Below are 24,922 nucleotides of genomic sequence, written 5' to 3'. Positions count from 1 at the left end.
GGAAAAGACCAGTATTATTTTACTTTAACAATGCAGTACTGCAAATTAGCATATGAAACACTTATGGTTTTCAAGAGTACCTTTTAAGAACTACTAATACAAACAAATGACAAATTAGTATACATATTAGTCCTCCATTCTGATGTTCATTTGGTGTTAGAATTCTGGAAATGGAGAATTATATCACTAGGAAGTTATTAAAATAAGCCTTCTCTATACCAGATTTGGTGAATCTCACATCATGTAAGATGGATATTTCTACCATTCTTAAGTAGCCTACATAAAGATATTCCACAGTCCTTTTGGTAAATTCCTGCCAATATGTAACCATCTTTTAGTCTAAGGTAACCAGAATTTTCCTTGAAATGATTTTTATTTTAGTTATATGCCTCCTGGTTTTGTAAATTCATACACTTGATTTTTTATAGTGAATTGTAGAATTTGGATGTGGAAGTGAGCCATATCTCAGGCTTTTCCTAATTTAAAATAATATATAGAAATTTTTCTGAACATTTGAAAATGAATAACCATTCCTTAGTACTGAGGAAAGGAAATGATAGTATTCTGTTTCTCCCCAATTATATATTAAATATTTAATTACAAACAATTGTAATAACTGTAGTTAATACATTTGTCTTTAGAGCTAAAAAGCACTTCACATACATTATCTCATTTGATTTAATTAAAAGGCTGGGGCTTCCCTGGTGGCGCAGTGGTTGAGAGTCTGCCTACCGATACAGGGGACACGGGTTCATGCCCCGGTTCAGGAAGATCCCACGTGCCGCGGAGCTGCTGGGCCTGTGAGCCATGGCTGCTGAGCCTGCGCGTCCGGAGCCTGTACTCCGCAACAGGAGAGGCCACAGCAGTGAGAGGCCTGCATACTGCAAAAAAAAAAAAAAAAAAAAAGGCTGTAGTGTACAAGGGCTGAATAGATAGATTGGTAGATGCTATGTCAGTGAAACTAAATTGCAAGCTGTCATATTTAATTTTCATATTAGCATTATATGCTTAATACACACTGTCTCCAAATAGTTCTGTGTCTCATTTATGTCTTATGTATATCTTATATTTAGGAATTCTATTAATATTATTTTAGAAATGACATTATATAGTTGGAACCCTTTCATGTTTCTGTGTTTTGGAACATATAGAACATATGCAAATGGGTTTTTCTATACAACTGAACCTTCATCCCTGGCAGATTTGTAAGTTTTATAGTAGGGTTTTTTGAAGCTTAATTCATTTTTTTCTCCCTGTTTATAAAAATTTACTTTTAATGTTTTCATTTGAAGAAAAGGTTTGGGGAAAAAATCTGTATTATTTTTTATAAATAGCAATTTATAAAACATAGTTTTTGTGTCTCTGTGTGGGTTAATATATGTATATGAATGGCTGTGATGCCACATCCCCTTTGCTTTTTGCTGTGTTTTTTACCAAAATTTGGTAAAGTCCCGTGCCTGGATGGTGGTGTATTTTTAGGGTTTGCTTTTAATTATTTTATGCCCATGAGTCATTTGACAGTTTTCATCCCAGGTGAAGAAGGATCATAAATTTTCTTTCCATATTCTTCAGGTTGTATTTCAGTGCTTGAATTATACCAAGATAGAGGTCACATGAAAACGTTTTATCTGTATTTTTTTTTTGCGGTACACGGGCCTCTCACTGTTGTGGCCTCTCCCGTTGCGGAGCACAGGCTCCGGACGCGCGGGCTCAGTGGCCATGGCTCACGGGCCCAGCCGCTCCGCGGCATGTGGTATCTTCCCGGCCCGGGGCACGAACCCATGTCCCCTGCATCGGCAGGCGGACTCTCAACCACTGCGCCACCAGGGAAGCCCTTATCTGTATTTTTTACCCAAGTGAGGATGATTAAAATATGTTTACTGTTTTTAATATAAACTACCTAATGGTTATGTCAATATATATCAGTTAATGAAAAATTAATCAAATATTTCCTTTGAGGATACTAGTTTCATTTTTAAAGAAGGTTTTTGTACTACCTCAGAAAAGCAGTATTTGTACTAGGATTCTCAAATGGCAGTTGATAAATAATATATATTTAGGTGAAATCCAGAGCAAATTGGGTGTCATGTTAAAAAAAAAAGTAATCTACTAATGACATTATCAGAACATCTACCTAATTTGAAGTCACATAGGGCATAAAAGATACATATTTTCTACTGAGTGGCCTTTTTACTTATTTCTTGGTTAATTTTAAATATTACTGCTGATATGCTAATTTTAAGTATTTAAATGAACATTTTGCTAATGAACATAAACATATACAGCATGTTCCAAAGGATTATTTCACTAATACGTGGCATAACTTTTAGGAAACTTTTCCCAGTGAGATCTACTATTTTATATTTAATGTTAATGAATGGGAATTAAACGTACATTAAAATACTGATAAGGCTGTTTTAAACCAGAAGAACAAAATAAAACTTTTTAAACTGAGCAAGATAAGGCAGTGGATTTCAGCATTTCTCTTTAGGTGAGACTATCTCAATCATGTTAATAATAGGGCATCAGTATGGAAGATGGCTGAAAAACAATTTGTATGCCATTTTAGAATTGTTTCCTAGAAAAGTATACAAATAGTTCAGATCTGAAATCCCTAAAAGTTAGTTTTAAGAAAACACACTGCTGTTTTATGATGAGGATCCATGCCTGTCTCTCTGGCCTGAGTACATTTTGTGAACCTTTAAATAAAATTGTAATAATGATTTTCTATATTACCACATTAATATGCTAAAAAGCTTGATGAGTAAAATTTTTACAGAATATGTAAGGAAAGGATTTCTTTCTAATTGGAATCATTTATGAAAATTTGATATATTATTACTCTAGCAAAACTTGGTAAATATTGAAATACAGCACAGAGTCTAGATTCCATGTGAAATTTAAACCATAACTTCTATGCAGTAATTAATGCTATGTTAGTCTTAAAAAAAAAAAAAAAGTAAACATCTCCAGTCAATTGGATTTAAGAGTTTTGTTGTGTTTTTGTAAATTCTAACTAATATTCTGTCTGGACTTTAATCTTTGATATAAATATTTGTATATAATACTTATAAACATGTCAGAATAATTTTATTTCTTTGTATTTAGTTTTATATTAGGTTACTAGTGAAGGGAAAGCTTGGGAAACAAATACTACTTATTTTGTTCATGTTTTTAGTAAGAGATTGATCTACCTCATCAAAGTTCTTTTTTTCTTACTTTTTGCTCTTTTATTATACTGTTAATTAGTCTGATATTTAGATCAGTGCTCTGGACATTTGCAACAAAATAATGAAAATTACTGTTATTTTTTAAGTTTGAGAGGATGTTAAAAAACAATTAGGGAACTGGAGAAATATGATTATAGAAACTGGATTAAATAGTTGTGTTTCTCTACTCTCGGGATTAATAAGTGAAATTAAAATTCACTTTTTCTCAGCCTCTAGATTTTGTTTGTTTTAGAGACAGTTCTTCACATCATTCTGAATAACTTACGTTATTTATAAATTTGTACATACGTCTGGCTCTTTAGATGTCAATGTGGTTCTCAGTTTCCTGATTTGAATATTATGTATTTAATATCAGCTTTGCAGTTTGGAAAGGTAAACGTGTATGTTGGTTTTCTGCTGATTTTCTTGTGGTACAAGAGGTACATCCTTCAGAGGTGTAATATGCTCTATATCAATTTGCCCATCAAGCATTGAATAATTCTCTTGCCACAACTGTAAGACATTTTTATGATTATGAGAAAACATCTGTAGAATACTTCCCTGGAAGTGTTTTCTGTTTGACTTTTGTAAAGTTCTTCTGTGGGAAATATGGAGTTAGTTTATTTCCATTGACTCATTGGGAAACTGAGATACAAAATGTTTACCTTCATTTTTACTCACTGAAGTCCCTCACTACAAGTAGGAGTAGAATCTACTTCCAGTTCTGTGGTAGGTTTATTGTATATCATTACCTAGTACCATAATAACTACATTCGTTTTTAGTCTAATTACATTAGACTAATTGCATTAGACTTTATCAGGTTCATGTGTCATTTGAGTTGAATTTTCATATCATCTTCTAGGCCATACTTAATTTTTATTGGGTTGCCATGCTTAACACTTAAACAAAAGCACAAAATAATAACAAGAGAAAATGAAGTCTAATGTGTCTAATACACTAGGCTTGAAAAGGTGCTCTATAAATAGGGATAAAAAGATAAATAAATATGACCCCTTCTCTTATCAGGCTTACTTTTAAGAGTGCTGAAATTCACTAAGGTTTTATAGAAGTTTGTAATTAAAGTCAAGATAAGTAGACAGGTTTCTTTGCTTTCTCTGTTTTAGATTGAGCTTCTTTGTGACATATTCCACAATAGGATGGGTTCAATACCCAGTAAAAGATAATGATAATAAAGCCTGCAGCTGGTGTAGAAGTAAATTCTAGACTATCTACCCCATTATTCCTTATAGTACCACATATTTTGGCTAGTTTTACTCAATATACTTGTTGGCAACAGAGTGAGTTTTTTAAAAAAAGCAGCTGATGGTACTATTTGAAAAGTTCAACAGTGGAAGCAGAAATAAAGCAAAGGAAAGGAGTCTCAAAACTAATCTTTTTTTGACCAATTAGTGAGAGGAGTTTCTTCTTTCTTATTTTTCATTTTTAGCTGATTTGATTAGGAAAAGAAAAGAGATTTTAATTTTACCCTTGTCATGCAAGGCCAGAATTCACTGTTTCAGAATGGAACTGACAAGTGAATTTCATTAAGACTGATAATATGGCAGCATAGTGAAATCTTGCAACTCTTATCAGCATGTAGATATTTTAGCCCAGCTATTACTTTTTGACCAAATGTTCTATTACATGTCAGAGCGATCTTGTATCTAATGATGGTTAGTATAATGGGTTGAAGACGTTTTATTTTAGGTTTTCATTCAAATCGTGTGTGTGTGTGTGTGTGTGTGTGTGCTTTAGTTTTTTATGGTTTGCTCAAATTGTGGGGCTACCTTCATGGTGGGAAATGGGAAAAGGCAATTTGATAATTTGTTTGTATATGTAGTAAAGGAACTCTAGGAATTATTGAGACCTGCCAACTGATACTTAAATATATATTTTCAATGGTAAATATTCTGCTTTGTTAGTTGTTTACATACTGAAAACAAAAATTCACATCATTAAAACAGTAATGAAGTGAAGTTATTTCTGATAAAGGTGTATATGGTAGGGCTGCAAGTCCTCAGTTCCAGGAATTTTAGTGAATTGCTCTGAGCCTTTCTTGTTCCAAATTCTCTGCCTTTATACTAACTCCCTTCCTCCAAACAAACTCTTGAATGATTGCTGTCTTCCTTTGCCTCCACCTGATATGAGCAGAATATGAAGGCAAAGACTATCTCTGATTTTGTCACTCTGTCTTTAGTGCTTAGCAGAGTACCTGGTGGAAAAGTTATACCCAGACATACCTGCAGAGTAAATGAACACTCACACTCTTGCCACCTTAAAATCAGGCATAAAATTCCAATTCTTAGACCCATTCATTGAATTCAGTTTCTTTTCTCTGCAAATTCTTTGCCCTTTTATGTTTGTTGCATTTCATTCATATGCATGTTACTCAGTAAATGAGTTTGTGTTTTGCTTAGTGTTGTATATCTTTATTCTGTACTCTTCTAAGGTCAGTTACTAACAAACATGTGTCTGTATAGTACTCAGTAAAATACGTCTTAAGATGGCAGTATCAATAGAGAATGAACCTTGAATTCCCATATTTGTGGAAGTTGGTTTTTTCCCCCATTTGGTTCCTGTATCTGTGGACGTTGGGTACCTCCCCCCATTTGGTTCCCTTTGTACCCAGTGAAATACATCATGAGGGTATTTGGCTGGTTTCAGAGACACAGTATTTTTCAGCCTTATGATGTGGTCCTGATCGTCAGCTTCCTTTTCTATAAAATGAAGCTAATAACTACCACAAAGTTTGGGAATTAAATGGCTAATGTTGAAGGACATGCAACAAAATGGGCCTTCTCTAAATGTTAGTACTTCTCCCTGTTTTTTCACCTACTCCTTCCATTGCTAGTAGCCATTTCAAACTGGCCCACATAATGAATGAATTCGTATGGCCCCACTGGAACTAGATTTAACCTTAGAGATCCTTGTATTTTTCTTTTTCAGTAGTAATGTTTTGAGCGACCTGGACACCATCATTGGCTCTCCTGTCTTCCTTTTCCTCCTCTCAAATTCTGTATCTTGTCACTGAGACCTGTATTCCCCTGGCACTCTGTTCCTCTCAGAGGACAACCTACATTGTTGCGATCGTCTCTGTCTCAATCGTATTATAAGCCATGCTTGTCTTGTTTGCCCTTGTATCTCCAATACTTAGCAGTGTCTAGTGTATAGATTGCACTCTATAAATATGCACTGAATGAATGAAGGGGTTTGCTTATTTATTTTTATGGGAAAGGGATGATGTGAAGGCAGCATCAGGAAAGCCCGTGAATTCCCTGATCTTGGAATACAAGCCAGTGCCTTCCCAAACACACACTTTATATTAGATGTCAGCAATAACAAGACTTTTAATATCTGAAGAGAGAAGTATATTGTCTGTAAAAGCTATTCATCAGGATCCTATACCTTAATTTGTGTTTCCTTTGTATGGTTAAAGATATGCCATTTAAACCTTACTTGATCTTTATATATCTCTTACTTAGTAATGTACCTCTCTTTGCCAAAATTGAGCATAGTTAAAATTATAAGTCATATGCTTTCTATATTATCTGAAAAACTGCATCAAGATTTTATTGCATTCCCATTAACCTTGAAAATCTCTAATTCTGGTGTCGGCTGGGAGTTTAAAGCTTCATGAGTTTAAGGAAGGTAGTTCAAATTTTGGAGAGATTTTTTTTTCTCTCTGAGTGTGAATGTTGAACCAGACATTTAAAAATACATTTGATCCTGAAATACATGAAAATAACAGAGTATACTGGGTATATATTTTTTAAATATTATTGCACAATTAAATTAATCATGCAACAGATTCAAACTGTTAGAGATAGCACTAAAGGAAGAAAATAAAATTAATTCAAATGATAGTATCAGATCAAGGAAAGGAAAAATATATATATAACTTATACTTGCCAGGCACATATTGTTAACTTTGTTCAGGTGTCAGCTTTTGTGGTTTGTTTGAGTTTCAGCTTGTCTCAGAAGGTGTTGCTACACCATGAAGGTGTTAAGGCAGCGTAGTAATGGAACAGGAGGTGAAACGGAAGGCTCATAAAATGTCTTATCATTTGGGCCTTCCTGGAGAAACGTAGCTTGAATTTCTGAGTGGTCAGCTTGACATTTTAAAACAGGGAGAAGTTGTGTCATTATTTCTGGAATACTCCAGTAGTTAGAGGAAAAAGATTTAAAGTTCATCGCAGTAATTGCTGACAGCTTCCACAGAATGAGGTGCTTTTGGTAAGCATGTGCTGCCTTGCACAGAGGCAGCCTACTAGGAATGTGGAAGAGGACAGTAAGCTGTGAGATGCATGTGACAGAAATCATAGATTTGGGTAATCTTGTGCCCCTGAAATAATTTCACCCATTTTGAAGGTGGAAAAGAAGTAAAATGCCTTGTAATGGTTCAAGCAAAGAAAAACTCTAGGCTTCTAAAACTAACAACTTGTATTACTTTCAGAAATTTAACCTATGAAACCTGGTGGCCAGTTGTCACAGGGAGCAAGGTAGCTGGTATCACTGCGCTTGTACAGTCCCTGTGAAGTGCTGAGGCAATCCCTACTGTCACACATTTCCCCCTTAGTCCCAGTTGGGGAGGAAACTTGCAAATAGTCGCAAGCCATACATAATGGCAGGGTTCACATCCTGACAGGGACGCGGTAGAAAAGAGGAAAATTTCAAGAGTCTTTATAGCATTATTTGAATCAAGGACCTCGTGCTTTCTGTGAAGGTTGTAGCACTCTTTTTTTTAAAGTTTTGAATATGTTGTGTTTGTTTTGCTTTTTTTTTCCCTTCTGGATGCCAGCCAAGTATTCACCTGAAGGAAACACATGGGGATGGCACACTCATCACATTGCACTATCTTCTGCTTAAGTAGCTAACATTTATTGCTTAATAAAGAACATCCTGCACACATACCAACAAGGTTTTCAGTATATATACTATGTATATGTATAAATACGTATATTCACATTTCAACATACTCTTACCTGTGACCTTCAGAAATTCATTAATGGGTAGATTTAGGGATGCTGTTTTAAACCCAGAGGTTTTAAATATATGATCTAAAAGTAAGATTTTTGTATGAACCCCAAACCTAGGAACATATTTTGTATAAAGAGATTTATTTATTTTTAAAAGCTTTCTGAATTTCTTTCAGCTTTATTGAAATATAATTGACAAAACTGTAAGATATTTAAAGTATACATTGTGATGAATTGATATGTGTATACATTGTGAAAGGATTCCTTCCATGTAGTTAATAAACAGTCCGTGCCTCACATATTTATCATTCTGTGACTGTGTGAGAACATTTAAGTTCTACACTCTTTGAAAAATTTAATTAAACAAAACAGTGTTATCAACTATAGTTACTATGTTACACATTAGATGCTCAGACCTTATTTATCTTATAGCTGAAAGTTTGTACCCTTTTACTAACCTTTCCCTATTTTCCCCTCCTTCCAGCCCCGTGGCAACACACATTTCTACTCTCTATTTCTATGAGTTTGACTTATTTTAGATTCCACATATAAGTGAAACCATGCAGTATTTGTTGTTCTCTTTCTGGCTTATTTCATTTAACATAAAGCCCTCAAGGTTCATCCATGTTGTCACAAACATAGGATTTTCTTCTTTATTATAGCTGAATAATATTCCGTTGTATTTATATTCCATGTCTTCTTTATCCATTCATTCATTGAAACCTTAAGTTGTTTCCATATCTTGGCTATTATGCAAGAGAAAGAAGTAAAAGGCATCCAAATCAGAAAGAAAGAAGTAAATTATCTCTATTTGCAGATGACATGATATTATATATAGAACACCCTAAAGACTCACCTAAAAACTGTTAGAACTAACAAACAAATTTAGTAAAGTTGCAGGGTACAAAATCAGTATATAAGAATCAGTTGGATTTGTATACACTAACAATGAACTATTAGAGAAGTTAAGAAAACAATACCATTTATAACAACATCAAAAAAAGGAAATACTTAGGAATAAATTTAACCAAGGAGGTGAAAGATCTGTACACTGAAAACTATAAAACACTGATGAAAGAAATTGAAGAAGACACAAATAAATGGAAAGATATTTTGTGTTCATGGATTGGAAGAATAATATTGTTAAAATATTCATACAACCCAAAGGATTCTACAGATTCCATTCAATCCCTATCAAAATTCCAATGACACTTTTCACAGAAAGAGAAAACAAATCCTAAAATTTGTATTGAGCCACAAAAGACCCTGAATAGCTAAAGCAATCTTTGAGAAAGAACAGCAAAGTTGGAGACATTACAATTCCTGATTTCAAACTATATTACAAAGCTATAGTGATCCAAACAGTATGATATTCACATAAAAATAGACACAGATGAAAGTAAAATAGTCCAAAAAAAAGCCCATTCATATATGGTCAGTTAATTTACAACAGAGGAGCCAAGAACAGACAGGTAGGTCAAAGATAGTCTCTTCAATAAGGAAAACTGGACAGCCACATGCAAAAGAATGAAGCTGGACCACTGTCTTACTCCCTGTACAGAAATGCATTCAAAATGGATTACAGACTTAAATTTAAAACCTCAAACTGTAAAATTCCTAAAAGAAAACATTGGGGGTAAGTTCTTTGACATCAGTTTTGGCAATGACTTTTTGTATAAAGAAAATTATATTTAGATACTAAGTAGCTGATTATTATTACTGATTACACAAATCGTTTTTTACATAAAATTCCAAGTATAGTTTGCTTGTATCCTGGAATCACATATACCACAGACTGAAGGGACCTCAAGAATCATGGCCTCAGGCAGGTAGGCTTTTAATTATTTTAGCTGCACAAATAAGTAGCATTATCTAGGTTTCACAGATGAGGAAACTAAGTCTCTTAGAAGGTAACCCGTCCAATTACAGGTGACAGAGATGTGAGATCAGCACAAAATCATAACTTAAGGAGAAATAAAACTCAGTTTGTATAAGTTTTAGTCTACTTATGATATGATTAGAAAATATCAAGTATTTTAAAGAAAGTATTTTTTAAATGAGTAAGGGGCTCCTTTGCATCTAATAAGTGTATTAGCTTACTTTTACAAGCTAAGACAAGCTATTTGTATGCCCCTTAATGATATCAGACATATCTGTTTAATTTGCTTCCTATGATACATAGAACTATGTCATCATTTTAATTATGTTTCATATACTTTAACTATGAGCTTTAGAAAGCTGGTTAAAGGATGTTCTAGAAATGGAGAAAGACAACGCATTGAATAATCAAAACTTTGTTTCACAGATCGATGACTGCTTAAAGTAACTACTTACAATTCAGAAAAAGCTGTCTTTTTGAAATAGTGATCTTATGAGAGTATTTCTTGATTACTTATGCTCTGCATTTTGCACTGAGATTTTATAGTAGTAGCATATGCTGGGGGAAGGGCTTTCAAGTCATTGTATTTCACATCATAATATTTTACTGTGCACAGTTGCCCATATATAAACGCAGAAAAATACATATACATACATATATACATATATGCATAAATTTCACAAGTGCCATGAAAGCAGGGACCATATCTGTCCTATTCACTGCTGTGTTGTGGTACCTGGCACAGAGCAGGTGCTCAGTAAGTAATTTTGAATGGATGAATGAATAAATTCTAAGGAGATCCCTCTTCTGTACTGTGGTTGTTGAAACAGTCTGTTAATAAGTTGACAGCACTCATCTTTGAAATTACTACCTACAAGCATTAATTCCCTTGTGTCTTACTCTATTTTAAACTTTGATTTTAAAATATTTTCTATTTATGTTACCCATTGAATATATGCATTCCAGAAAAAAACGGTGTCACTCAAAACCAACATGTATTCATGCATCTTTCTTTTCTCTTCATGCTCGCCCCGCTTTTGAGTGCCATCTGTCTTCTCTTTATTATATAAAGCATATCCAACCTGTAAGTACTATCTTAAATGCCACTTCGTGAAGCCTTCTCTGTCATCCCCGTGCTTCCCTGGAGTAAACATACCCCCCCCCCCAGTTACATCTGTTTGATGTCCTACATTTTATGATATGCTTTCATATGGTAGCTCTATTAATAAGAAGTAAAATAGCTGTAAGCGTGTTGTATATACAATTGTACTTAATACTCAGAACAGCCCTAGGAGACAGGTAATCATTTTCTTGATTTTATAGATGAGAAAAATGAGACTGAGAGAGGTTTCTTAAGGTCATGTGGCTAATAAATGAAAGGGCCTGGCCTTAAACCCGAGGGTACTGAGTCTCTTAGCCATAGGCTCTAACTGCTTGCACTAACTGACTATGCTTCCCCAATTTTATGACTTTTATATAGAGGATATTATTCCCAGTTTACATGGTAGGAAACAGGGGCGTGTTAAATTACTTCTTAATGTCCACATATGTAAAGTACTTAAACACAGGTATTCTAATCCAGCATTTCCATTATTCACCTAGTACCTCCTATGTTGCTTTGTAATTATTTTTTTTACCTTTTAACAAATGCACTCTGTATGACTGACTATTCATTAGGGGTAGGAAACAGGTATGAACATTGCAAAAAAAATTGCCGCTGCTACATTGAAGAAAATAAAATTTGCTGGGTGGTTGTTCAGATTCATTTTTCTTAATCACAACTACAAATTTTCTTTTTTGCTACTACTTGATACGCTTTCTTGATTATACATTTTTAACCAAACAATCCTGCATCTTGGGGCCAAATGTTGACTCTCTTTATTTCACACAAATAGTGAAGGGTTTATGGAAGAACATCGGGGAAAGAACTTCTGTAGCCTTGATGTTTGTTCCAGACTTTGGCAACCAGGGATATTTGAACCCAGGGTATGGAAAGCTGTTGGGTTCCTCTGTCACTTCAGTTCAGAGGCTCAGTAAAGCTGTTGAAGTGCATCGCCTGGCTTTGGTTCTTCCCTCTGTTGCCCTTGCTCCGTAATAGAAACCCTGCTCCATTTCTTATCTCTTTCTCTTTAGCGAGCCGGCAGCACTGCCTTCTGACCTGGTTTAAACGTCCTCAGTGACCTCTGGCAATCTAATGTTTGGGTCCCTTCGGGAATATGCCCACTCAGCTGGATTTTATAGTAACGATTTTACTTCTTACAGAAGTTTGGTTAACAATTTTGTACTCCCCTTATTAAAGAGAGAATTTCACAATGTAATTTGCTTCACAAACCTCCCACAGTTATGTTAAGCAGATGGTTGCCAAACACCAGTTCAAACTAGATTGCTCTTATATGAAATAAAATCCATGCTCAGAAAATCTGGCAGTGGAAGCTGGTCTTCCTCCAAAACAGGCTTTCAGACAAATTTCTCTTTACTCAAAGCTGGCAAACTACTACACCTGTATTCAACATGCAGTAAAGAAAATGTCAGATGGCACACATCGATTCAAAGTTACTCTTCTTTAACATACTGACATCCTTTTTTCTTTACTGGTAACTAGTAACTGTTTTGCTTTTGGTGACATAGGGGACATAGCAAGAATTTGGTCATCAGTTCTTGGTTCTAATTTCAGATCTGGCTCTGAATAGATGTGTGACTTGGACATGTTACCTCACCCATTCTGAGCTTTAGTTTTCTCATCTGTAAAATGAGGGTAATATTGTATACTTCACAGAGCAGCTGTCATGATTAATATCAGGTGATGCATGTAATGCACTGAAAGTCTTTCCTTTTATTACAGTGGTCCTTTAGTTAATGTTATGTTGATGATGTTTTGTGTTTAAAACCTAATTCTATGATAATTATTTGTCACTTGTGGTTAATTTATGCATAGCCTATGTAACTTAAAAAAGAAGTATGATAGGTAAATCAGCAACAGCAGTTCAACAAACATTTATTGAATGCCTGGTACGTGTAAGGGGAAGATGGTTTTACAATTGTGAATAAAGACAGCATTTCTTTTCAAAAATCTCACACCATAGGGAGCATAGAGTTAAGGCAAATATACTAATGAAATCACTGTAATGTGTCTTTGTGCTCAGGAAACACTTCATGAAAACGGGTGGAAGATAAGTCAGCTTTGAAGGTATGCTGATATTGACAGAAGTAGGGGAAAGATTCCAGAAAATAATAATAGGGGCCGGGGGGGTGGGAATAAGTAGAGATGTATAGGATAAGTTCCAGGAAGAATGACTAGAAAATGACTGGAAAAAGTATGAATAACTAAGGGACTAATAGGACATATGGCCAAGAGCAATGATGGAACTGTGCTGTGGTGGTCCTTAAAGTCCATACCAGTACCTTTGTATTTAATTTGTAGGCAGTGAGCAGTCATGGAAGACATTTAGAAGAGCAATATGAGCTCTGCTTTAGGAAAATTAATCTAAAAACTGAACATACGATGAATTGGGGGAGTAGAGTGTGGCAAAAAACTGAAAAGAGACCCAGCTAGAAAGTTGTTGAAATTGTTCCAGGTGAGAAGGCATGGGGAATCTTAAAGAAGCTCTGTGTTGCCCACGAAAATGCACAAAAAGGAGTTGGATATGCAAGACATGGCACATATTGAATCTCTAGGACTTGGCAAATGCAATCATTCATTTAAAGCATGGATAAAGGGATAGACTGTTGTTTGCCTGTGGCATTTCTATTTAAACTAGGCTTATTTTCTCCACGTTGTACATCTCATGAACTAGTTGTCTGCCAGAAAACAGAAACTTCACCCTTGGGCTACAGTGGTGCCACTGTGCTGGTCAATAAAGATGGGTAGTCTGATGATGGGCATGCTGTTTATGGTTGCATGCACTGTGGGAGACCATTAGGGAGTGAGATGTCTAGGCTCCTTAGTTTTACTTTTTTTTCCAAGGAGGTAGAGAGGATACTTTTTTGGTATTTATTTTGTTGTGAAGATCTCTTTAAATGTAAATGAAATAATGCATGAGCTACTCATAGGTATGATTTATCTTGGTAAAAAACATTGACACAAGACTGTCAAAATGTGACAAAGGAAGTCCTAAAATGCCATCCTCCGTAACTGTTGGTTTAGAGATTAAAGTTGATTATATTGATTTTTTTCTCAAATGGCTGTCTTTACCTACCACTGATAAGTCATAGAGTGACAAGGAATATAGAAAAAGCAAGGATCAGGAAAATGATTGAATATTGGCAGATTCTTCAGGAATTAGTTGTACTACATGGACCTACCCCTGCCTTAAGACCAAAGCAAATCTAAAAATTAGAAAGTAGTTCTTTTGAGTGGGCATATGCATCCCAGACTTGATAGAACGTATTAATTCTGTAGTTCAGTTTGTGGAAACTTCTTTTTATTTTATCTGACTGATGTGGTCTTGAATTCCTGGTATCCTCTTTAACTGATGGACACAGTTTTACAACATCTGAAAGATCTATTTGCCTAGGACTGGTATTTGTCCTAAATATAATACTAATATTAGTTGCTTGTTTAATTGGAGAGGCAGTATCATGTCATAGGAAGATGCGAAGCTAAGAGACAGAAGATCTTGAGTTGATATCAGGCTCACATTTACTACCTTTGCATCCTTGGGAAGGTTATTTAACAACCGTGCCTCCATTTGTTTATCTGTGTTTGCCCTACGTACAATCCACTGTGGTTCTGAGTATCAAATGAGACAATATGAATTTTTTAAATCAGGAAGAATTATAATAAGTTGTTATTTTTCTATTATTATTCTTATTAAAAGGATTCTAAACCCTTAGTGTAAAGAGACTATTTTATCTAGCCTGCTGTTTTCAGGAGTATCAAGTGTTATTTTTCCCATATTTCAGGTGATGCAGGTGGCTGAGTCAAAATAAAAAAAATTCCCAAAAGGTCCCAGAACTAGTTAAGTGGCAGAAAGGGAGGTAAAGACCCTGATTTCCTGCAGTCAGGTGCAGAGTAACTTTCTTCCACACTGTTTTTAGAATAGTAGTCATATTTCAGAAACCAGCACTGTCTTGATCTATTACCCTACTAGGTTTAAGAAATACATAGTCTAACTATATTGGGGAAAGGAGAGAGTGGGGGGAGGACGAGAAAATGAGGTGATGTGATGTGCAGACAGAATGCTACCTACAAATGGCTCAGCTGCAGTTCACTGACACCAGTGTCTAGACTTGTCCAACCTTTTCTAAAACGAATACTTTAAGGATGTTATGAGGCAGCTGTTTTGCAAGACTTATGCATTTATTTACTCACAGTTAAAAGGAACAAAGTTTTTATATTGTGTGAAATTTTGTTGAGGAAATTTGTTGAAAAATGATTGCACATACCTTAATATAATTTTTGTTGTGAGTATTTTACTTTCATTGTTTAGACGGTTGTAAGTTCATTAGTAAATAATTGTGCTTTACATCAGAGTTTTGAAAGCAGTTTGTTTTTTTAACACATTATTTAAACAGCTGCTGGGCTGTTAACATGGATTTAATCATGTTTGGTGTTTCTTTTTTGAAAGTTTAAATGAGAGAGAGTTGTATTAGCTCAGAAGCAACTTCAACAGATTATTAGATAGACATATTGATTCAATTAGTGTGTATAACACCGTTTCAAGTATCTGGCATAGCCCTGGAGAAATTAATGCTTATAAGTAATAACACCCCTTAAGTGTCCTCTTGAATGTTCACACAACAGAAACCAAGCATATGAAAGTCCACGTATACATCACACCTGAAAGATTTTTTTTCCCAGTTTGATAAGAATGGCATTTTAGCTCTCTTTTATTATTAACACTGTGAAAGAAATATTTAACTCCCGTAGTATTTGCTTCCTTTAAAAATTAAGAGTTGAAAAATATAATTTGGAAATTAAACAGAATAAATCACAATAAATATTATATCCTTTCAAATACAGCAAATAAATCATAATCCCTTTGGATTATTTTCCTGGCTAGGGAATTTCAATAATCTGTTCGTGGATTAGTAGAATCAACTCATACTAATAATAAAGTTTTAAGTTGTATAAAGTTTAATTTAGATTTTAAAAAATATTTTAATAATGATATTTTAGGTTCTGGTTACTATGATTTTTCAAAACTTGACATTTTAAAAAAGATAGGATTATCTGTGAAAACCTCATTCTAAGGATGAGGATAGAATTTATTCCTTCAATTTGGTAATTCAAAATTAACTGGATATATGTCACCATATGTGTAAAAAATGATCTTTTCCCCCAAATTTTAAAAATTGAGAACTTTGTATTATTTGAAGCCATCAGGTGCCAGACATTGCAAAATCATATGCCACCTTGCATAAGTGGGTAATTTGGTGAAGTTATGGTGTAAAAAATAGGAAATGTCCAATTTCTAAGGAAAAGCTTCTTCACATTTATGTACTGTTCAATAAATTCAAATTACAGGTTAGTAAACTATTTCCTGTACTTTTACTCATAAACTCTTTCATGACCTGGGTATATACCATCCTGCTAATATAGGTTTCTTATTTAAGTGAAAAATATTCTTCAGCTTTTAGTCTTAAACCTTCATAATGAATCACTTTTAGCAAAGTATTAGGCAAGCAATAAATATTTGCTGGTTCAATGAGTTTTAGAGAGAATTCCATTTTGGTCCTTGTGTCTTATTGGTTGAGGTGGGTGAGATCTATTTTGTGAGGTCTATTAGTGTATGTAACAACATTGTACATTTCATTTTCCATTTTATTTTTAAGTGGTATACATTTGGGTTTTGAATTGTCTTTAATTTTCGAAGTATAATGAGTAGTAAAGAAAATTTCAGTATGAAATAGACAACCAAAATAATGTTGTTTTAACAGCTTCACAAAATAATTTTTTCCCCATTTGGTTTTCTGCCTTTTTTAAAAAAAAAAACAGTGATCTATATATGTTTAGCTGTGTAAATACCCTTATTCAGTTATCCTTTTATTTAATACCATTTTACTGAATTTAAGGCAAGTCTAGTGTAACTTTATCCACTCAGTATTATGTATCTCGAAACAATGATAATTATGAAGGCTTTGAGTGTAGAGAGCACAGTATGGTTACTGAAGAAACTTCTGTAATTGAAATTTGTTTGGCCTGGGAATCATTTATAAGAGCTCTTGTGTGAGTCTCTTTACTTCTCAGTATTGGGATGATTACATGTAAATGGGAGGTGATTAAACCATGCGTTTTTTTTTTGTTTTTTTTTTTGCGGTACGCGGGCCTCTCACTGTCGCGGCCCCTCCCGCCGCGGAGCACAGGCTCCGGACGCGCAGGCCCAGAGGCCATGGCTCACGGGCCCAGCCGCTCCGCTGCACGTGGGATCCTCCCGGACCGGGGCACGAACCCGTGTCCCCTGCATCAGCAGGCAGACCCCCAACCACTGCGCCACCAGGGAAGCCCCCACCATGCGTTTTTATAGCATCTATAAACTATATCCTAAAGTTAAAAAACAGTAGTTTGAAAGCATAAAGAAGAGGGGGATAAAGCTTTAATTCATAAACCTATTTGCATTATGAAGCAATTTTTTGCATAAATATATATGTGGAATGTTTTAACATGAAATATATTCAAAGCTTTGTCTATGTAAAATTGATTATGAAAGTCTTTTTGATTAAATGTTATTATCCTTGAACCATGTTCACAAACCTCCAAGTCTACTAAAAAAAAAAAATCACGACAACAGTTAACTTTTTCTTGATGCTTTAAAATTTGACTTTTCTTTGTTTTAAACTGTGAACTATATCATCTCCTTTGAGAAAAAAAGATACCTATGTTAAGCATATTTATTTATTAAAAATATTCAAATATCTATATATTATAGTTATTTGTGACTACAATATCAAATAACAAAGAACAGATTGATCAATTAAAATCTTATTTCACATCTTTTCATTGCTAATCATTCATTCTGACAAAATATTGTTTTTATTAAACTGTTACTGCTTGTCAGTATATAAAAGTATATGTAAATTCCCACAGATATGTTTAAATTTTACATTCTTCATTTCGTAGCAAGAAAATAAGCTTGAAAAATAATTGTTGGTATTGAGATTTATAATAACAAGATTTCTTTTCACTCACACTAGCAAGTTCTTATCTTCATAGAAATTAGCCATTTATGAGGATGCCTTTCTGTTAACCAAATTGTAAAAGAAGTATTATATGAAGAGTTAAAATTCAAAGATTTGGTAACTTATGTACTATGATTATTATACAATGATTAATAATTATAATAGCTTTATATATTGTAACTACAAATAATTATGATATAACTCATTTATTAATATATAAATTATAGAGTATAAATTTACCAGAAATTTGAATTTAATCATTAATGAGTTAAAATATTAGGTGCTCTGTGTTAATTAGAAACATCCTAAACAGTAAAAATAAATCATAGGAGAATTTCTTTTATGTTCTTTGAGTAGAGAAATTTTTTCTATTTAACAGTTAAAATTCAGACCACTTTAAGTAATCACTCTTTGTCCTAGAATTTCAACTTAATTTTAGTAGGATGGGTTAAAAATTAATTAGAATGGAATTTTGTTTGTACATAGGCCATCATATTAATGCAAAACTTAATCTATGCTATGTATGTATTAAAATGTGTTTCATTTTATTGATTTACTATAGCAATAAATATACTGTTTACTACAGTAATAGTGTATACACATCCATACATGGCAAACATATAATTCCTTAGAGTATAATATTGTTAGAGAAAAGATGACTATAATTTTCCACTTTTTCTGTATTTCAGTGCTAATAAACATTTTTTTTTTTTTTGGATATTCATTTCAAGTATATTCTTCTGTGGATAGAAATTCTAAGTATAATTTTAATATCTAATACATTGTTAAATGACATATTTACCCATGTTTGAGACTATGTTTTGATGTCCATATTATAATATTCTCACTAGGAAAAAGATGATACTTTAGTGTAATATCAAGTCATATCCTTCATAATTTGGTACTGTTTTGAAATTTAAGAGGCCTATAGTTTCAGACCCAAAACCCACTCTTTTAGGTATACATTTCTTCAGTTCTCGAAATGAAATGCTAGTAGACCTTATACTCATTAAAGGTAGCTTATCAGATATTGACTAGTTCAGGAATGTAAATGATGGCATTGCTGCAAAGTTTGTGATCTTTAGGACATCACTTAAATGTGCGGGAAAATTTGCTCACAGGCTGGTATATGAAGTCATGCTGCATAAAGTCATACTTTTCATTTGTTTTCTTCTTAATATTTCTTTTAAATGACTGATAATTGTGGATGAAATGTGGGACTACATAGGGTAACCAATAGTATTTTACATTAGTTAGAAAAATTTTCCTTCTCAGAAAAAATATGGAAAAATTTCTTGGAATATGGAAAAATCTATTGAAGCAAGACACAGAATCCAGAAGCCATAATTGAAAATGTTAAAAATTCAAAATTTAAAATTAGCATACATGCCAAAAAATACCCTAGAGTAAAAAGATAAACCGAAATTTTTGCAAAACATATCAGACACAGCGCTAAGTTCCTTAGTATATAAAGCATTTAAATTCAGTGAGAAAGGCTGACAACCTAGTAGAAAAATGGGCAAAGAACTTTGATAGGCAGTTCTACAAAAAAAAAAAAACACACACATTTAAACATAGAAAAAGATGCCCAACTTCATTCACAATAAAAAAATTCATATTAAAAATCTGAAGTACAATAACGAGTGTTTATCAGATTAACAGTTCTGTGTGGTATTATACAATAGTGTCTATAATAGCACTAAACAAGAAGTATCTTAAAAGCCTGGATGAATGAATTATATTTGTAAAGTCGATTTTATGCAGGTATTAGAAAGAACAGTGTAGATTCCTATGTATGGAAAATATTGAACAGATGTTAATTGAAGAAAGGAAAGTTAAAGTCAGATAAATTGTACAGTCCAATTTGTGTAAAAAGAGAGACTATATATACACACATGTACACACATACATATACACACACACGTACACACATACATATACACACACACAGTTCTAAACAGAAGACAAGGATAGGGGTTGTTTTTGAGACCAGAACTGAAGAATGGGTGAACTTTGGGTAGAAAAGGACTTAATTTTCACTTTTTATCCTTTATGACGATTAATTTTTCGTTGCTATGTTAATGGATACTTTAAACATATTTTTAAAAAGCTTAAAGAAAGAAGATTCTAAATCAAGTAAAATACCTCAGGGAATACTGCCTGAAATACCTCCTATATGCCACAGATTTCTTTAGCATACTGGGGATATTAAGATGGAAAAATATTGTCTTTACTTTTCTCAAAACCCAGTAAAGCAGTCCTAATTTGTAAATAGGGTAAAACTCAAGGGAGTAGATATTTTATTAGAGATCAGGCAAGAAGACTGTCTATCCCTTTGTAGATCTTGGGATAGTTTACATACTATAAGTTAATTGATCTTTACAAAAACCTTATGGAATAAAAAGAGCACTGTATGTCCAAAGAAAAATAATAGTAAGCCCATTTTTTATATTTACTCATTTAATGCTTACATCTGCCCTAGGAAGTGGGTACCGTTATCGTCCCAGTGTTGTAGAGGACATAGAGAACTTAAGTAACTTGCAGAAGGTGACACTGCTTACTAAGTGCCACTGCTAGGATCTTCACTCTTAATAGCTAAACTATGCTGCTTAAACTTTATTCTGTAATCTGAATTCATCTCCACAAATGAAAGACGTAAGATTCAGAGGTTAAATACTTAGTTCAAGATTATACTGCAGTAAATGTCAAAGCCAGTTCTCCTGACTAAATCCAGTGATCCCCACATTGTACCACACTGCCTGTAGTTCACAGGGGAGTTCCAAAGAGGGAGAAAGGGAAGAGTCATTTTGATGATATGTACTACCTATCATGAGTACTAACGACAAATCACAGAAGGGGTGGTTTCTCTAAGAAAACAATTGCAGTAAAAAGAACTTACTTCCTTTTTATGAAAATAGTTCCTCTATTCAAGAAATACCAAATAATTTGTTTTGCTTAGTAACTTTGATATGGTTTCTGGAGGCATTTTCAAGATCACTGGATAAAAAACTGGTATTCATTTAAAGCTTGTTTCTCTTGTGAAAGGACTCTGTCAGCAATCCATAATGAGGGCTGTGCTAACAAAATTCCAACTTTTCTGTGGGATGATCCAAAAACAGCAAACAGAAGGCATTGAATTTCTTAACAGTCACAAGTGCGTGCATGCATGCTATGCCATTCCTGTCATTCACTGCTTTTTGGTGTGCATAGATTAAAGTTGGAATACTTTGATTTGCAGACTAATATGTTCCATAGAGAACTTTTTTCACATAGGAAAAAAAAGAGTAGCTTAAGAGCACGTGAGGTCTGTGCATTCTGCCCTTCATTTATACAGCTCTCAACTGAACGTGTTTAGTCTGATTTTAGGATATGTGCCTTGACAGTGTGCCTTCATACGTCTAAGCTATTTGCTGGATTAAGATCCCGAGTTGTTTCTCTTGATAGAACAAAAAGAAAATATGGTTCTGATGAACCTAGGGATAGGATAGGAATAAAGACGCAGACGTAGAGAATGGACCTGAGGACACAGAGAGGGAGTAGGGTAAGCTGGGACGAAGTGAGAGAGGAGCGTTGACATATATACACTACCAAATGTGAAATAGATAGCTAGTGGGAAGCAGCTGCATCGCACAGGGAGATCAGCTCAGTGCTTTGTGACCACCTAGAGGGGTGGAATAGGGAGGGTGGGAGGGAGAGGCAAGAGGGAGGGGATATGGGGATATATGTATACAGATAGCTGATTCACTTTGTTATACAGCAGAAACTAACACAACACTGTAAAGCAATTATACTCGAATAAAGATGTTAAAGAAAAGAAAAAACAGGTTTATGCAAGTACCCTAATGGAAAACAGAGACTATGAAGTGTATATATAATGATTGTTAAATTCAGAAGAGGTGTAGCTCAATGGGTTAAGTAGTATCTAATCTTGTCTTTTTCATAATCCTACCTCAGTCTAGTAGCCTTAGTGACAAACTCAAAAGTATAACAATACCAGTTGATACTGAGCTTTCCTAAGCCATCTTCACTTTCATGCCAGAGCTTCACGGAAATATCAAAGAACACAGTATGTACTAACATTGTGTGGGGGATGGACTATATTCTACTTAGGATAGCATTCTCAACCATGTTAATAGAATGGCAGTGGGTGGAAAAGAGATGTAGGTGACAACACATAACATGCATTTAAAATGTCTTCCTTTCTTCTTTTTAAATTACAGCAAATTCAGTAAAGCTAGAAATGCAGAGTGATGAAGAGTGTGACAGGAAACCCCTGAGCCGCGAAGACGAGATCAGGGGCCATGATGAGGGTAGCAGCCTAGAAGAACCCCTAATTGAAAGCAGCGAGGTGGCAGACAACAGGAAAGTCCAGGAGCTTCAAGGCGAGGGAGGAATCCGGCTTCCGAATGGTAAACTGAAATGTGACGTCTGTGGCATGGTTTGCATTGGGCCCAATGTGCTTATGGTACATAAAAGGAGTCACACTGGTAAGCAGCTGAAAGAATAACCTGATGACTGCCTGTGACATCTGATGTTGATATTACCTGACATCTATTCTCTTTCCTTTTTATTCAGGGGTGGCAATGGTGAAACTACCTTTTCAGAATTCTGCTAGTATTGGATTGCTGAAAAGCAGAGAGTAGCCTGGGTCTTGACTTCCAGCCTTCAAATCTGAATAGCATATCAAAAAGAAGTTTGGGATTCAGTTTCCACAGTTCTTAATATAGCAAAAATATGATAAGGGTTCAAAAGGTATAGGAGAATTTCATTGTGTAACTTGATCTTTTTGTATTCCTATACATATTTTACCATACCCATGGGCAGGTAATAGAGTTTGCTATAACATGGTACTCATGCATTTATGTAAGGGTTGATCATTTTCATCTTGTCTAGTTAACTTCTTGGAATACAATTTCCAATCAATCTTTGCCTACCATGGGTCTCTGTAGGAGGCAGATATTTATCTCCCCCAGTTCCAGGATGTCACCATCTTCCTGTAATTTTTAACTATAACTCCTGCAAGGAGATATGTAGGGTAGAATACAGCAAAGGGTGGTAGGAATGTGTAATCACAGAATCAGGTGAGGAAAGAGACCTCAGGTTAATTTAATATACACTTTTAGACCTTTGAGTAATGTGAAAAACCAACTCAGTGAGAAGGCCTTATTTAAACCTCTTCAAATCCTTTGGTAAAATTTTTTTTAAATTTCTTTTTAATGTAAAACACAAGAAATGAGATTGTGGCAAGGTAGGCAGATCATTGACCCAGAAAAATTCAAATTTATATGAAATTTGATTTAAAGGTAATGATAGCTTAAACTATAATGCAGAGTAGTAGTATACAGCAAAATAGTAATAACTCATACACTCAGAATTTTAAAATATGACACTCTTTTGGAAGAGAGAGAAATCACAGTAAAGACATTGATTTAAAAGATTGACTTCTAGATAATCAATTTCATAAGTAGATGCTTAAAACATGAGAGATACCAGGGACATTGATGTCTTCTTAGTCCAAACCTCTCATTTACACATCAAGAAACTGAAGCCCAAAACAGTCAAGTGATTTATCCATGATCCCTTATGTGGTTAAGGGCATTGTGAGGCTAGGATCAAGGTTTCCTGATGTCCAGAGTGGTTTTGTTCCAATTTTCTATGCTTGGTATATCAATATATCAATATTTTATGATGAGGTATTACTATAAGGCTGATATTTTAATTATAGTGAGAAATTACACATTAAAATCAGTGTTATCTTAAACAAAATCATCAGCTTTAGGGCTTACACTCTTATCCAACCATATAGTCAGTTACATTTTTACTTTCTTGTTTTGAATTTCCTTTTTAAATAGCATCATGATTTTAAAATATTTTGAAGTTTATAGTAATATTTGTATTACTAATGAAAATTTTTTTTTTAATTTTTAAAAATGTCTCATGGAAAAATTAAAAGATCAAGCTTGGTACCATATTTGATAAGAAAAAAAGGAAAAGGCTGTAAAGTAGTGAGGCTACTTTTCTTCTATGCTCATGAAGTAATTCCAACTGCAGTTCTAAAAGAAGAGTTCCACAAAGTTACGATGTATTCCTCATCTCAGAGTGATTATATTGAGGAAGATAACACTCAGATGTCTAACTTCTCCCATCTAGCAATGTAGAAACTAAACAAAATTAGTCTAATGACTTTTCAGTTGAATTGCATATAGTGTTCATTTTAAGGCTGAAAAATATATTTTAAAAAATTTTGTAAGATATTTAATAAACCTTTTATGGTCTGAGTTAAGAATATTCAAAGAATCTGAATATACTCTGTTGAAAATTTAGGTTAATTGATGTTTTACTGTAACTGCAGTGATTTTCATGAGGATTGTTGGTTTGTAAACACAGTTAACAATTGCATACCTACTGTACTGTCCACTTCATATTTTTTACTCTAGTAGAGTTGAAAACCATCTAACTAACATGGAAAGTGTTTCTAAATAGTTATACAGATTTCCACAAGTCCTAGGAGTATGGGATTCACTCAGCTAGTAAAGGCAAGGAAAATAGACTGAACAACTATTTAAAGTACTCTTGGAACTCTATGAACTTTTATTGTTAATAAATATTTATTAGAGTACTGGAAAAATTACTACACTTTCCTCAGATCTGGGAGGTTTTTCTTAAAGTTACTAGCCATTCGTAGAGGAGCTTGGGATACCTGCCATACATTGTTAACCGTGAAATTGTGATGATGTGT

General features: G+C 34.1%; 1 protein-coding gene across 1 annotated transcript in view; it reads left to right on the top strand.

Moving 5' to 3' along the window:
- IKZF2 (IKAROS family zinc finger 2) overlaps positions 1–24,922 on the top strand; it is a 170,572-nt gene that overhangs the window by 81,389 nt on the left and 64,261 nt on the right. The window contains exon 4 of the mRNA XM_082840606.1: positions 22,404–22,670. Within this exon, the coding sequence (XP_082696732.1) occupies positions 22,404–22,670 (267 nt within the window). The remainder of the gene's footprint in view (positions 1–22,403; positions 22,671–24,922) is intronic.

This window comes from Leucopleurus acutus (assembly GCF_964270905.1).
Source record: "Leucopleurus acutus genome assembly, chromosome: 6".
NCBI classification, from domain to species: Eukaryota; Metazoa; Chordata; class Mammalia; order Artiodactyla; family Delphinidae; genus Leucopleurus; species Leucopleurus acutus.
Note: the sequence above shows the minus strand (reverse complement) of the source record. Positions and strands in the feature narration are given on the sequence as shown.